We start from the raw sequence: 16,374 nt of genomic DNA, 5'->3' as shown, positions 1-16,374 counted from the left end.
TGTATCATTTAGGGGTTTTTATATCCCTAAATGATACACGCAATTTTATGTTTACTGTTTCATTCCATGTAAACGTTGTGTACACTGACACACCCCTCTGTATCAAAAGTATAGGTCTCTATGATTAAAATAAACTAAATGGATTTTTTTTTTACTACAACTTTGTTGGTTGGACACTCGGATGTGTCTGTGTGTGGTCTTATAATAGATCCATGGTGAGAAGTAAAATACTCCCCCTCACCACCACCACACACACACAATCCCTGAGAGCAGACAGTAAAGAGGTGAGTGAGAGAGAGACCCCCCCCACACACATATGCATTTCTTTATAAAAGAGGAATGTGTTTTAAAATAAAATTATTCCAATTTATATGAGGCAACTTTCCAGAGCTAGCAGATAGCTCGTTGCCTCAACAACTGAAGCAACCAAGTTAACAAGTAGCTAAATATGCTACTGTACGTTATCTTTTTATCTTTGGCCACTTTTTTAAGTCGTCCTCACACCTCACAATATTAGTAGGCAGCGATATTATGATATTGTCTCGTTTGAGTTGTAAAAGGTGGTGTTTTATGTCTCTAACGCTCGCAGAAAGTGGATTAGCGCGTACTGTTAGCATGTAAACAAACGCTACTTCCGGTTCGCACTGGAAGCTGCGCCCATAATTCCCGCAAAGCATCATGGGGGCTAGGAATAAGGTGGATACGTTTATCACGTTGCCCTTGGCAACGCCCCGTTCGATTGGACTGAGTGGCAAAACAAACCTCCCTCAATGTGCTGGCGGATAGCGGTGGACTCATAAACTGGATAAAATATGTTTTATCAAAACAAATGTCAAAAGGAAAAACAGACAACCAGCTCCCCAAAAGCGTCTGCTCCACGGACACTGACTGTAACACACAGTGTGACCGGTACCTGCAGAATGACAGACAGGCTGCTGTTATTGTGCAGAGGGACGAGATTACAGCTGTTACTGTTGTCCTGACAGTGACTCCTGACGTTTAAACACAAGCAGCTTTTATTCTGAAAAACTCTTAACAAGTTAAACTGTAGGATGTGTTAGAGGACTAATTTATCTGTCTAAACATCATAACTATGACACCTGAAACTGTAAACACAGCTGATCCATCAAAAAAAATTACCGCTCCAGGGAATTTACTTTCCGTCATTGAGGACAGGTTGTTGAATGTAACTCGAGGAGTGAGGAGGAAAACGTGGATGAGGTAAACAATACCACATCGCCATGACAACAAATTGTCACGTGTATTGTTTTGCCTCGTGCTGACGGACCACTTGTTTACATAGAGGCTTGTTTATGTCGAAGTGTCCTTGGGCAAGACACTGAACCCACACTTGCCCCCCGATGTGTCCATCGGGTGTATGAATGTGTGTGAATGCTTAGTTCCCTGCACTATGCCCAGTGCTGTATGAATGTGTGTGAAAGGGTGAATGCGACCATTACATTGTAAAGCGCTTTGAGTGGTCCAAGAGACTAGAAAAGCGCTATATAAGTGCAAGTCCATTTACCATTTTACCATTTATGCCGTTACGTGCAGTGGCTGTCGTCCATCTGCCGTCTGCCCAATTTCACGTGAATGCAGCATAAAAAATATGATTGAGTTGCTTGCAATATACAACATCGACAATACGACATCGCCATGACAACATATTGTCATGTATATTGTTTGCCTCGTGCTGACGGACCACTTGTTTACATAGAGGCTTGTTTATGCCGTTACGTGCAGCGGCTGTCGTCCGTCTGCCGTCTGCCCAATTTCGCGTCAATGCAGCATGAAAAATACTATTGAGTTGCTTGTGATATACAACCACAAAGCTAGGTGGGAGTAATTCCTACACAATGTACCTTTTAACTATAATGTTCAGTGGCTGAACTTTTCTTTTTTTTTTCTTTTTTTTTCATGTTAATCCTCTTTATTTTTGTGATTTGTAAAAGGGTGTTTCATCTAAGTGTTATAAATAAATAAAAACTCTCCTCCTCATCTTTCCTTGACCCCATGATGGTTTCAATCAGGGATGAAGAGAAATGTTGTCGAAAGTATTCCTCTGCAGCCCATGGCTGTCTTCTTCTTGTCACTGTAGACAATTCTCTACGGCTTTGGCTGGATGCTTGGGCTCATTGTCCCAGTGGAGAGTGAATTTGAGACCAATCAGACACACAGTAGATTACAATACATACATTACTGCTCAACCATCTAAAATGCTTAAAACCTTTGCCTTTGCTATAAATGGGTTTTATTACTGTACTTTTCGCTTCATACTACAATATAAGGCAGCTGACAGTGGAGAGATACCAGGAAGCAAATGTGAGTTGATGAAGTGGTAATACTGTAAACATGAACTAGAGTAGTTGCAGGTCATGACGTTAAAGCCAAACTACCAGCTGCCCCTGTCACAGCCAGGCTCGCTGCTTCCTCTGAGACCTTACTGTAGGTTCAGCCAAACTTTATTGGTTCGTGTTGGTGATGTCTTGTTGATAGATGCCAGAGAGGAGACATTCTTCAAGGCTGAGAGAAGTAAAGAAAATGCAGAGGAAGAATCATTAAATCTGCATTTTTTTTGCAGTGTGTATTCTGTTAAACAGTTGCATCAGTTGACGTTTCAACATTTCCAAAAAACAGAATTTTTAGTAGAAATGAAAGAATGAAAAATGCAAACTGACTCCAAAGAGCCCTTCAGATGAAAAGGCACTGAAAAATAATGGACCTAGTAGATGAAGGCCTTAACCCAGAGCATTGTCAGTTTAACCCCGCCTCTTCAGAGAAGCTGTGTGTTGTCTTTGGGCCAATTCTCTGACCTGCTGTAAATATGTATATATTCATCCACCTTAAGGAATCACCTTGATTCAGATACAGGGAGACATGAGGAGCAGCCTCCTGATAGGGTGAAAGACACGTTATCGGCTTTGCATAGATAAGGCCACTCTTCATCTTCATCTTCACCCTAAGCGTTTTACAGCAGGTGTAATATTTCATCATGGCACGACCTTACAGTAGAGAGTTGTCAAACAGTATCTGAAGCTTCAAAACAAATGAGTCTATCACAGGATAATGAACGAGGCTGCCACGTCTCACTCAGTCATTATCTAGCGCAACGATTGACCTGGAGGCCGGAGGACGCCACAGGAAGGTGGGAGCAAGGAGGAGAAAAAGTAAAGAGAGGAAATAAAGGGGGAACTGATAAAAGAGAGAGAACAATAAATACATAGATTAAAGGCACAGACACACTGACACAGACCTCCCTCTGTAAATCACATTAAGACCTAAAAGTGAATCTGAAAACGTCGCTCCCGCTGACTTCAAAGGCAAGCACCTAAAACATTAAACCCGATGGCAAATCAAAATGACTTTTGATAATATAAACTGACTTTTTGACTTCCAGTTATTATCTCATTGCATCACACAGAGCACCCTGAGCAGCTCTCTCTGAGGAGGCACTACACACTCACAGCAGTGGTGTTGTACATGTCTGTGACGAAGTGTGCCATCAGACACAATATACAAACAAGTTTTAAAAAATCGACTTCATTTTTAAAGCTTCAGTTTCCTCTTCTCTTGTGTTTCATTTGATGTTTTTGATGGTAATCCTGACTTCCTCCTGTTTCTTCAGCTCTGTGCACTGAGGAGTGTGTCCACGGACGCTGCGTCTCTCCAGACAGCTGCCAGTGTGAGCCCGGCTGGGGAGGACTGGACTGCTCCAGTGGTGAGTTCACTTCCCTTTCAGCTGCAATCTTAGTGTAATGTAAATGTAGCCAGGTCGTATTAAATGTTGCTCTACCTGTTGTTTCAATATCACTGTAAGCTGAGTGCAAAGAGCTCTGCTTGCAGCAAAGCAGGGATGGTGTACTTTTGTAGCCTAACCTGGGAGTTGGCGTCACCATGGTTCCCTCAGCAACAAGACAGGGATTTTTACTCTTTTAGATTACTGCAGAAATGGGACCTGTGAGTGTGGTCCACCGACAAAGAAAAGAAGATTACAAAAGTAGCGAATGTTTTCTTCAGTAGTCATAGGTCAAAAGGTCAAATTAAAGACCAACAAATAAAAGGAAGTTGGGAGCCTTTACTCACACAAAGAGAGTAACAGGCTGTATAAACACAACTAGTCTACTGGTGAGAAGATTGGGTTCCATGTTCAACGTAACATCCACAGCAACCTTTGATGCTTCATTAAGACACTTGATAACAACCACCTGGTTTGTGAAGAAAATTTGAAGTCAGTGCTATTTTCTGACAGAGAATAAAATGTAAATATTATGTGAATATAAAATGCCTTCACAACACCCACAGGCTTCAGGAGGAGGGAACAGGAAGCACTTAAATGCTAACATACTAACTACTCTTTCTTGCCACTTATTTTTTTCTACTGAAGGTAGCAACAACTAGCCTTGGTCTAGCTCTTCACTTACAGATTAATACTATCAGAATTTCTTTTTTTTTAGATTAGCTGCTATGTGAATCAATTTATGGGGGCGTGGCTAACCCTCGTGCCTTCAACCATATTTCCCTGCAAAAATGGAGCAAGCAAAAAAGTAGAGTAGTGTGACACTGTGTAGGTTGCTATTTCTTAATAAGAACCAGTCAACAAGCTGTCAGCTATACTGAGAGAGGACTGAGGTAGGCCTGGCCTGATTATTTTATTTTAAGGTCTGAAAGTTTTGTTAAAAAAAAAAAACTGTTGACTGATTTTAAATCAGCAGAGGTGGAGTGTTTTTTTGCAGTGGCAAGAGGATCATGTGTGTTTATGTTTTGTTAATCTGTTGGCTGTTGTTGTTTATTTTAATAAGTTATAAAATATTTTTGATACACAGGAGATATAATCTATAGGCTACTATTTGCCATTCATTTGAAGAAATTATAACATACAGTATTTTTCTTTTTACACGGGAGAAAGGGAGATGTTTTATAACATCGGCAAGAAAAAAAACATCGTCTTTCGTTCTCTCAATGGCCAAGAGACGATCAGATTGCCGATTGGCACAGGCCTACTGTAGTCACAGATGCTCAATAGAGCATTTTAATATAATCACTTAACGGTTAATGGTTGGTTGAAAAATTCAAAATGTGCATCCCTAGTTAGTGGCATGCAGGAGCTGACCTGTGCACTAGTCAAAGCGGCAGCAGCAGCAGCAGCAGCAGCATTCAATGTTTGGTGGTGACGGGGCAGAGCATAAGGATCAGAGTGTGGGATTTCAAAGGGACATGACGTCATGTGACGTTAACAACGAAAACACATTTTCTCAGTGGAGGTCAGGCTGATAATTCATACAGGCACATGAAGGCAGAGTTTTTGTCTCCCCCACCCCCCACCCCCTCACCCCACGTGCACACACACACACACACACACACACACCTTGGGGGCATTGAGTATTTTGAAAGACACTATATATAAATGCAAGTTATTATTATTATTTGGTGGTCATAATTCTGATGCGCAAACACAAACATGCTGTTTGTTCTTAGACAAAGGAGGCTCAAAGTCAGATCAGCCGCAGCACTAAGATAGATGTAGAAGGTCTTTACACAGCAGGAGAAACATCTAGAATTCAGCTCTGAATGGTTTTTAAATCCAAAAATAGTTGTTATTAAATTATTTTACAATTGGTGCTGAATTCCTATTCCCGCTCAGTTGCAGTTTTGAGTATTGAAAGACTAAACAATCAATAAACGATGTGGCCGTTGAATGATGATGATGACGGTTTGATTACCTCACTTGTCAGAACCTTGGCTCGCTGTTGATCGGTGCGAGCTGTTTCTCCACACTTTGATTTCCCACCTGGCTGCTGTCAGAAGATCCTGCACTGATGCTGTTGTCTCCACTGACAGCAATAAAGCTGAAGCTCGCTGACAGACTTAAGTCACCGATCCTCTCAGCCACAGTCACCTTTGACTCTGTACTCTGCCTCCTTTTCTCACTCTTCTCTCCATTGACAGTCACAGTCTGACTAGACTGAATAAATTCACACACACTTCTGTTTTAAAATAGGTCGATGAAGACAAAGAGTCAGCGTCATGCACAAGATTAATGTTATTGTTGTTCCAGCTTTGTGACCGGTGTCAGCCAGCGTCGGTACCTACTGTATGAATGTTTGAATGTTGGAAGAGAAGTAAAAAGGACATTAGAGTCGAAAGATCCAAATGCAGAACAAACCTTAGCTGAATTTTCAGAGAATCTGCACAAGGGAAGGAAAATGTTTTCCATCCAGTCTGAGCTGGAGTTCAGAAGTAAACAGATGCTGGCTTTGATTCTCCAGTCAAACCCTAGCAGGAGTCATTTTGAGAATAAGAAAAGACAATTTAAAGCCCCAGACAGTGTGTAACTTATTTGGCTTTTATTAGCAAAAATCGAATATGGCTTTCATAAATACGTATTTCACTGAAATGGAATCACACCCGCATACAAATGAAAGCTTTCTGGTACCTTAGAATGAGTTGTTACAAGTCGTTACAAATATACAAGGGGGGGCATCGCCATTTTTTACGTTGAGTGGCAGTGTGACCGTAGGTAACCACGGAAACTCAGCGGAGCTGTGGGCTCGGCCTGTTAAAACTGTCACCACTGTGTAGTGTGAGGAAGGACGGAGGCACTGGTGTTGCATTCAGGTGCAGTCAGACACCTGAATGATGCCGTTGGCAAACCAACCAGATGTCATTTTACTCCATGAGAGAAAGACGGTAAAACGTGGGTCAGGTAAACAATACCACATCACCATGACAACATATTGTCAGGCCTGTATTGTTTTGCCTGGTGCTGGCGGACCACTTGTTTACATAGACGCTTGTTTATCCTGTTACATGCAGCGTCTGTTGTCTGTCAGATGTCTGCCCCATTTCACGTGAATGCAACATCAAGAATACGTTCAGATATGCAACCGCACCGCTAGATGGGGGGAATTCCTACACATTATACCTTTAATGGACATGTATTTCTTCTCTGTGTTTCATCATTAGTCCACACACACGTGATCTCACCTGCAGCCGTCTTGCTTCTCTTCAGTAGAAGCTTGTGCCGGTCACATGTTCGTCATGATTTACTCTTTATGTTTCTAGTGATTTTGTTGCATCTGGTTTTTATTGACACTGTCTGAGCCAAGAAAGCCAGTATTTCATCTTACTTTATGTGCTCAGGTCTCATGAATGTGATATCTCAGTAACACCTTGCTATGCTGTAACTCAGGAGGGAGAGGTTTTGACCATATTTACGAGCACTTGACTGGTTGACGAGGTTGTGATTTCTAGTCTTTGAGTTTAATGTTGTTCTGCTCAGTTTTTTTTTTTTTTTCATGCACAAGTGGCAAGTGCACTGAGTCAAGAGCCATGACCACCATGGTTACAATAATAAACACAGTCGAAGTTGATTATCAGTTTGAAATGAGAAAAGAGTCATGTGTTGACAACTCATTCATCCACCTCTGAACCGACTGCGTCCACACTAGAGTTTAGATTGGCCCCAAAGAAATCCAGCCCAAACCAACCAGAGCCTGTGCACATTCTCTCTGAGATTTATCAATAAGTTGTTAATAATAACATTTTAAAGTTGTCTGTTTGGATTAGTCTTAATGCGCAGAACACATAAATATGTATTATTTGACAAGGATCCTTAAAAACTCAAACAGTCATTGATAATATACAAAATAAATGAGAATGAACCTCGGGCAGATTCAGTGTAACATCATTTTCGTTAATAAGAATTATTTTTTGGACAAAATGAATTGTTATTTCAATATTATGACTCAAAATGCTGAGTCAGCAATTCAGGGTTTGATTCCTGGCCCCACAGTCACTTCCTGATTTGTCTTCATCAGCCTCAGCATTTTCTGCAGCTGTTCTTCAGTTATAAATAGAATCTAAAATTCCTTATTGTCTACCATTTTCGAAAGGCAGAAATTTGTCTTCAGCTTAAATGTGCCTATCAAATCCAGCCAAAGTCACACAGAAAGTACATTTACACAAAGCACAATAAAAGCTATGTTAAAAGAAATGTAACATAATAACTTAAAGAGGAACTATGCAAGATTTTTACCTTAATTAAACAGCTACAAAGTAATTGTCAATAGAGAATGGAGGCTCTCTGCCTTCCACCTAGCGTCTCTTGGCCGAAAACCAACTTTGCAAGATCAGAGCCTCCGACCCCGTGTGCCAGATCTCATCTTGGCAGCGCCATAACACAAACGCGCCCCGTGTTCTATAATCTCTTGTTTATGACAGATAAAACTACTCAAATACACACATTGTATAACATAATATGATGGGCGGCTGTGGCTCAGGAGGTAGAGCAGGGCGTCCACTAACCAGAAGGTCAGTGCTTGGATTCCTGGCTTCTCCAGTCTTCAGACAATGACCTCACGCTTGCCTAGAGCTGGGCGGTATGACCAAAAATTTATATCACGGTATTTTTCATAATTATATCGGTTTCACGATATTTGACGGTATTTTTTTTTTCATGCATGACTGGGTGTTAACCCCATTTTTTAATAATTTAGAGAATAATTACTGCAGTAAATTGGTAAACTTGATTATATATTAAGATTTTTGCACATGAGAATAATCATCAATCTAAAATGCTATCTAATAAATATCTGTTCTCAAAATTCATGACATCAATTATAAATAAACATTTCTTCACACACAAAAAAAGTCCAGACAGTAGGGCTACTGCTTTGCAAGTCAGTCTGTGTCCTAGAACACGGTGGCATGGGGGGACTGTGCTCAATCAGAGAGGTATGCCTTCAGATCATAACTCCAACAGGTTGAGAGCCAGAGGACTTCTCTCTGTCTGTGTTAACTGAGGCAGTGAAACACACCTGCATTAGTGGCCTTGATTTTATGAAGTTGATCGCTTCGATGCTGTCGTTTAAAATCTCTCTCAAAGTTTCCTCATGAAGCAGTCAGGAGGCTCACTGACATGACGTGCAACCCACACGATGGCTCGAGTGGGTTGCAACTCGTGGACGTAAATCCCTTCATCACACATTCTTCTGAATACTGTCGAGATTTTACCAGCGCTGGTTTCGCCTTTTTTTCAGCAGCGCTGCTGCTACACATCAACCGCGACTCCATTGTTTGATTGACAGGCGATGCCGGCAAATGCCAGGTTGGGTTAAACCATCTGGTCTGGGGGAGACTTGGGTTTTTTTTTAGTAAAAGAAAAACACATTTACAGATTATGGTTGTTTTTTTTAAAGCCGAGGTACTTCCACACAACCGACACGTCTCCTCTTTTTGGTAGCCTATAAGTTTCTCTGTGTCTGTGACATTTTCTCATGTGCATGTTATCAGAGCCAGTCTATAGAGCTTGCTGCTGTGACGTAAACAGCCTAATTCGGCGCAATGCATTATGGGGTTGTGCGGCTTTTGGAAATTCTGACACTTGGTGTGAACGCAAAATTACATTGAGTTTGGTCTTGGTTGAATACATACGGTCAGTCTGATTGGACAAATTGAAACCTCAATGATATGTGATAATGATATAGGCTATAATAATATAAAATCAGCTCAGTGCGTGATATAGAGCTGATACGAGCGGAGTTTTATCTGTCTTCATGTTGCCCTTTCATTCATCATCCCGTTACACTCTGAATCAAACAGGTGGGGAATGAGAAATCTGCAGCACTAGTCCATTGATCACTGTGTCTGTAGTGCTGCATGATGTCCGATGATCCCGGTAGAAAACCAGCACGTAATTTGAATGAGAACAGTAGTAACGAACAAGAGTTTAGCTATATCTATCATGTTTTTCACGCCCTATCACCGTTTACACAAATCTGAAATGGTTGAAGAAACATTAATATTTATGTGTGTGTTTTGTGTTGCTATGTGTTGTATTTATTCAGTTTGGGGGGAATCACAGTGTCTAGAAAGCATCAGTGGCTGCAGCTGACAGGGACAGCTAACGGTAGCTAAGCTAACGACGGTAGCAAAGCTAACATCAGGATGTCAGCTGTTAAAACCCTCCCGTTGTCGGACATGACATGAAACTACTCCAGTTAGCTCAGTGATGTTGTAACTAAGATATCCGCTGGAAAAAATATTTTTTCATGGACCGTTTATTGAGTCACTGAGTTATTAAAGTTAAACAGGTAACCGTTAGCCTGGCTAATCTATGATAACCATGACTAATTACAAAAACGTGCACACAGAAATAGTAATGTTTGTCCAAACATTGGTTTTATAGACTTTACAAACATCAGATTAGTCTAAACGGCGATATAGTGACGTGAAAAATGAGATATAGCGAAATTCTCATCTGTCATGCTGGTTTTCTACCCAGCAGTAGTTGTAAACAACGAGGCAAATCGTTTTCAGTGCCGTATTTACCCAGAATGCATCGCGCTTTCAGCTGTCAAAGTCACGTGTGCCAGCAAGGTCTATTGATGAGTCTTGCCACCATAGGCGGCGCTATCAATAGGCTAGATTGTCACAGAAAATAAAATAAAATCATCACAAATCTTGCCACTCTCCATTAGCCCCATTATATCAAACTTGGTTGCAGTTCCACCAGAATTCCACTAGGAGTGCTCGCGGGCGAGTGCAGAATGAATGGGGCCCTATGGAGCTAGAAGGCTAAATTTGTCCCTTTCACCTGGTAATAGTCAAAAAATCGCAAATATTGTTGTATTTTCTGCAAGATCAATATGGATTATAGGTTAAAAGTGAAATTGTTGAGAAGTTTTGTCGTTTCGATTTCCTACAGGTTGGGCTGTTGTTGCCCATAAAACGCTAGCATTCTGCTAATGAATGCTGATTGGTCAGTGACGGACTTGCGACTATTTACGACCAGAAATCCCACCTGATGACACAATATAGCTGTAAAAAAAAGCTGTTTTATTTCCTTCTGTAACGGTGTTATTATGCACTTCATTAACTTTTAATATTTTTTCAAGCGAGAAAGTAACTGTTTAGTTCCCCAACATGCGGTCAGTTTATCCAAATGACGGCTGTTTAGAAGTGTGCTCCGATGTTTTCGGAGAAGTTAAGCTGCACCTGTGGAGCAATGACCGGGACATCACAGCGGCAGCAGCCGGTCTGCTGACGTGCTTGGTCGGCCTACCTCTGTCGTCGATCCCGGCGGAGAAAACGGTCGCTAATTAACTTACCTGTAGGTTTTTAGAGGTTTATCACCGGCTGGTTAAATTCTTTTTAGGAGATAAATGTTGGTCTCATTGATGAAATCTAACAATTGTAGCAGTAGCATTAGTTTATTGTTTGAATGAAAAGTGAAGCTTCATGTGTGTATTGGACAGAGAGCAGTGCTGTCTGGGGGCTCTGTAGCCTACGTTCACCATATTTACATAAATAAATAAATGTTTTACAATGAACCGATCGTCTGCATTAAATGTTTCTATTATTATTATTATTATTATTATTATTATTATGTTATATAACATGGTTGCGGTCCGCGGTTCCGTAGACGGGCTGGACGGGCTGTCATCGTGCTCTGAGGTGACTCAGAAATTACCGTAAAGCAGCACCTCTTGTCTGTGACGTCATCATGTTTTTTGAACAGCTTTTTAGAACAGAAAAGTGAACTTAAAAAATCCAAGATTCAGCCAAGTGCTTTTTATTGCTTCAGTCTTTTGATAATAATATTCAAATTACTTGACAAAAAATTTTTTCCAGAGAAAAGTGGATTTTTAGGGGTGTATCCCCATTGACTCCCATTCATTCTGCACTCGCCTGTGAGCGCCCCCACATGGACAGAGACGTGTTCCGAAAACCCGGAAGTTGGACGAGAGTGGCACTTCTCCTCAATATTAGAAATTCTCTGATGTTATTCACCGATAACCCAGGCATGCAGCTTGTTTGGTACAATGTCCCGCGGCGCGACGTTCCGCCGCTCTGTGTTCTCAACGTTTTGTACGCTACACACTCACCGGTATTGGAGTATATGAAAAATTAATATCATAAAAGAAAAAATCACCGGTATTCGGTATGAACCGGTATACCGCCCAGCACTACACTTGCCCCCTATGTATCATTGGTGTGTGAGTGGTCCCAGAGACTAGAAAAGCGCTATGTAAGTGCAACTCTATTTACAAGTACCATATATAACGTTATCCACCACTCCATGGATTGCCTTCTCGCTGGCTTCGTTGAAAACAAATGCACATGGCAGGGTAGGGAGGGAGAAGGGTTAGAAAAACTGCTGTTCCTCAGTCAGCTGTGATGGTTTGGACGGAGATGACCTGTAGTCCATTTTCACCAGAGGACAGTCTCAAATCAGAGGATGTGTGAGACTGTCCTCTGAGACTTGAAGACAAGTGTCCAACTGACCGGGAAGCTGAACACTGATGAGATGATGGAGGACCACAATGAGTCTTGAATGCTAAAAGTGTGAGCAGCTGAAATGTCAGTAAACAGTGAGTCATGGTCACTGATCAGCTGCTCTGTCAGACGCTACTGAGACTTTTAGGTCAGTGTTGTTTTATGGAACAATAAGACCTGTATTGATTGCACCCTTGGACCTGAAATGAAGGTATTGCATCTCAATATCAGTCTCATTTCCACCATCAGGTCTTCAAACTACCTGCCCTGATATTGTGGGAGTCCAGTGCAGCGTGTGTGATTGCGGGATAGTTTGGCTTTCGAAGGGCCATTGACACTTAACGACTCAAACAACCCCCTTAGACCCCCTTTTTATTATTGGTGTGCTCTCAGTCTCATTGTTTACCTCTTTTTATTGCTGCCTGGGGGCCGGGGGACTGAGGCCAAGCTGAGACAGGGAGGTGAGGTAAATCCTCCAGCACTTAGACTAAAGGGGACAGGGAGGATAAAGTATTGACTGCACAGTAATGTCCCTGTTTAAGAAGAGGAGCAAAGATAAACACAAGAAGAGTTAAGTGTGTCACTCTGGAAGTTTGGCTGACTTCCTGTCTTTAATGTGCTGCAGCTATCGTCCACCCATCAGCCTCCTTTTATTTCCCTCTGCTTTATTGTAATGGTGAAATAAATCTTACACACGAACACAGAGTGGAAAATAAATTAAAAAACGAGAAAAAAAACACATCTTTTTTCCAATGTCCCATCTCAGATTAATACAGCACAGTGTGAAGACTGAATCCTCACATCTCTACAATAGAATTTGTCATCTGCTCATTACTTGTGGGAGAATGTGATTTGCTATAAAGATGCTGCACAGTGAGACTGAATTGTCATTGTCCCCCATGGGGATATTGAGCCTGTGCTTACACTGGCTGTGTTTTATTTCATGCACACTCTCTACTGATTGGTCAGAGGAAACAAATCCTGCCAACGGTAGCAGATTATGGTCCCACATTGTTTTGTTTTCTAATAAACTATGGCTCAGGGTGAGAGCAGCGTGATGTTTGTAAAATAACTGTGGTTAAGTTGTCAACAGTGGCATGTGCTGAATGAATTTGAAAGTTTAATGTCTCACAGCGCAGGATCCTGATAGGTGGATCGGCGCCTGCTCTTCTAATACTAATGAGTAAAGCGGAGCCTCCACTATTATAGAGAGAGGTTTGGTGTAATTATTCACAGAGGGAAGTAGATCCAGATAAAACCCAGCTGTGGTTGGTGAATTAGGGATACATTCTTAATATATCCAAAAACCAAGCTCTCAGTTTGCAGTTCATTAGGTTCAGTGTGTAACTGATGTACTGATGTAGTCCCTTCCAAGACTTCTGCAGTAGGCTACATTCTCGTCCAGCCCATTAAAGCTCATTCTATCAGAGGATGTTGACATCATCTGCTGTGATTATTATTTTGGTTTCACATACAGTATAAAAACTGTGTCTGATCTCATCTCTTCTGACTTCCTGATTGTTAAACCTGGATGATGCTTTGAGCTCTGCCCACCACCTGCTGACTCCAGGTGAGAGAGCAGAGAGCATCAATACAGTTAGAGGACGAAACAACTGACCCTGCCACAGTTTGTGCCTCAGTCAGACCCGGACTCAGACTCAGAGATGTCCACACGTTTACGGCGGAAACCAGATACTATGCGTCCACACCTAAATGGCATTTTAGGTCCTTAAAAACTGATATTTTCAAAAACTCCTTCTGGGAAGTAGACTTTTTGAACCAACGTTTTTGAGGTTTTTGGTTGCGGAGACGGAGACTGCAGCAAGCATTAAGAGCCAGGTAAGCATGTTGCTGCTGGCTATGCACACCCGTGTCTACATTGAAGGTATCTAGAATAAGTAAAGGGCCCATATTATGCAAAATCCACTTTCTACTGGTTTTGTAGTGGTTTTGTTCACTCCCTTAATTGATTGCTACACTTTTTTTGAGATCGTGTCTCCAAACGAGGGAATTGGAAGTGCTGTGCAGCTTGGCGTCACGAAGCGCTGATCTCAAGTGACTCCACCTCCCGGTACTTCCTTATCCTCCCCCTGGGCCAGTCTGGAAAAACGTGAGCTCCGTCCGGTGAGACATTTCCGTAACAGCGGCAGTCGTGTGACCCCCCCCACCCCCCGGGCGTGGTTTACACATCTTATTTGCATTTCAAGGTGCAGACACAGAAATGGCTTGTTCTCAGGAGAGCTCTGGAGAGACACTTTTAGATTGCTGAGATGTAGAGCTGCAGATTGATTTGGGGACAATAATGTGGTTGGACAACTGAAAAACAGCATGATATGGGACCTTTAATCCTTGTTTATTATCAAATAAACCAAAAAAAAAAACTAACAAAAGAGTAAATGAAGAAAAAAGGTCTCTGGCTAGAGATCATCAATCAATGAATAAACCTAATAATTTAATCTAGGTGGAAGCTAAATGGTAAATAATCAATCGAGTCAAAAGAACAACAATGTACAATAAAAGAAAACAGGTAAAATGACCCAGGTTGCCCTTGAATGAGGAAGAGAAGACCACAGCAGTGTTCTCTGCATTGTCTCCTAGTGTAGCTAACCAGATTAGCTGAGTGTGAGCTTCGGCCACCTCCTCAAACACCAGCCCAGTGGAAGAACTTTGTTGCTTTGCCAAGAGATATATAAAGAGCTTAGACAGAGGAGTGGTGAGGCAACGAGAGGAAGACAAGGATGTGATGGCAAAGACAAAAGAGCAGACACAGGAAGAAGAAGAGAAAGTAGTAGATAAGGACAAACCCAGATGGAAATGATCATGTAGGGACAATTGTTGTGATGAGAGAGATTCCTGAGAGCAAGAAGGATGAGATAGTGGATGAGCATCGCAAAGACGCAGTTGAACATGATAAAGATTCAATAATTAAGTAGAGAAGCTGCCACATGGACAGTTTAAGAAGTGAGTCATTTTGATCAGTAGTGATTATGTCTGTCCTCTGACTTTTATTAAAGTCATGTTAGTTTTATTAATACTTACCTTCATTTCACTGCATAGATTATGCAAATGAAACATCAAATACAATTTATTTTAGTATGTAGTTACACCATCAAGGTTAAAGAGCTAGGATATATCCTACACTGGCACATGGCAACAAATGTATAGTTTAAGGCTTGGTCAAGGTTGTGGTTATGGCAAAAAAAAAAGAGTAAAGAATATAAAAATACACATTTTCGTGAACCCAGGGTTTAATCTTCCCAATCACAACCCTCAGAACTATAGAAAAAAATAAGATGAAGATAAAGTTACACATACATTTTAATGTTATGGCTAATTGGTGTATATTGTCAGACTGTAACAAATCAGTACTAATCCTGTTATGTGTGCACTGGGTGTGTGAACAAGAAATTGTTAGCTAATACGTTTTCCATTAAGATTGTTCTGAATGTCAGTGCTGTGTTTCTAGTTTGATGCACTGCAGCCATATAGCAAAAGCTAAATCGTTTTTTTTTGCACAGATTTTTTTCTTATAGATATTATTTTCTAATATTCAACGTGAATGAGAGCTGATGTATGCATATGAGAACTAATGCAAAGCTTTACAATCATATTCAAAGCCGAATGATAGTCCACCTTCACTCTACCTACCTGACCACAGGAGCAGTTCATAAGGTACTAACAGCTGAGGTTCGAAAACAAAATATGGCTGCAAACACACAAGAACAGTCTGTGTTCATCACAGGAGCACGGCTGGAGCAGGGTTTTTATCTGAAGTGTTTGCTTTTAATCTCATTTCATTTGGCCAAACTGAGGGCGATGCTCTCAGCTCGGCCTGGACCCAGATAACCTCAGCTCAGCCCTGAAACACGTCGAGCTGCCGTGGCTCCATGTGGCAACAATCAGGTCCTTCTCAGGTTCTCTTCTGTCCGTGTTTCACCCAGCCATAAACAACGAGTTTGGTGCCGGTTTTCCATTTGTTGTCATAGAGACGGATGATGCTCCAGCACATTACATTAACATGCCTCTCAATGTGAGCTACCTGCAAAAGAATGCTGTTGTTGGTGTCTCTTATACTGGGTGTACTGTCTTTAAATAATT

The 16,374-nt window shown here is 41.4% G+C and overlaps 1 protein-coding gene across 3 annotated transcripts in view; it reads left to right on the top strand.

Annotated features, from left to right (window-relative positions):
* Window positions 1-16,374, top strand: part of LOC146990156 (multiple epidermal growth factor-like domains protein 11) — a 160,744-nt gene that overhangs the window by 50,255 nt on the left and 94,115 nt on the right. For all 3 annotated transcript variants that reach the window (XM_085769833.1, XM_085769825.1, XM_085769841.1), the window contains exon 5: window positions 3,626-3,718. In XM_085769833.1, the coding sequence (XP_085625959.1) occupies window positions 3,626-3,718 (93 nt within the window). The remainder of the gene's footprint in view (window positions 1-3,625; window positions 3,719-16,374) is intronic.

This window comes from Trachurus japonicus, chromosome 3 (genome assembly GCF_045865225.1).
Source record: "Trachurus japonicus isolate A0001 chromosome 3, Traja_1.0".
In the NCBI taxonomy this organism is placed as follows: domain Eukaryota; kingdom Metazoa; phylum Chordata; class Actinopteri; order Carangiformes; family Carangidae; genus Trachurus; species Trachurus japonicus.
The sequence above is the reverse complement of the archived record's forward strand: the minus strand, read 5'-3'. Positions and strand labels throughout refer to the sequence as shown.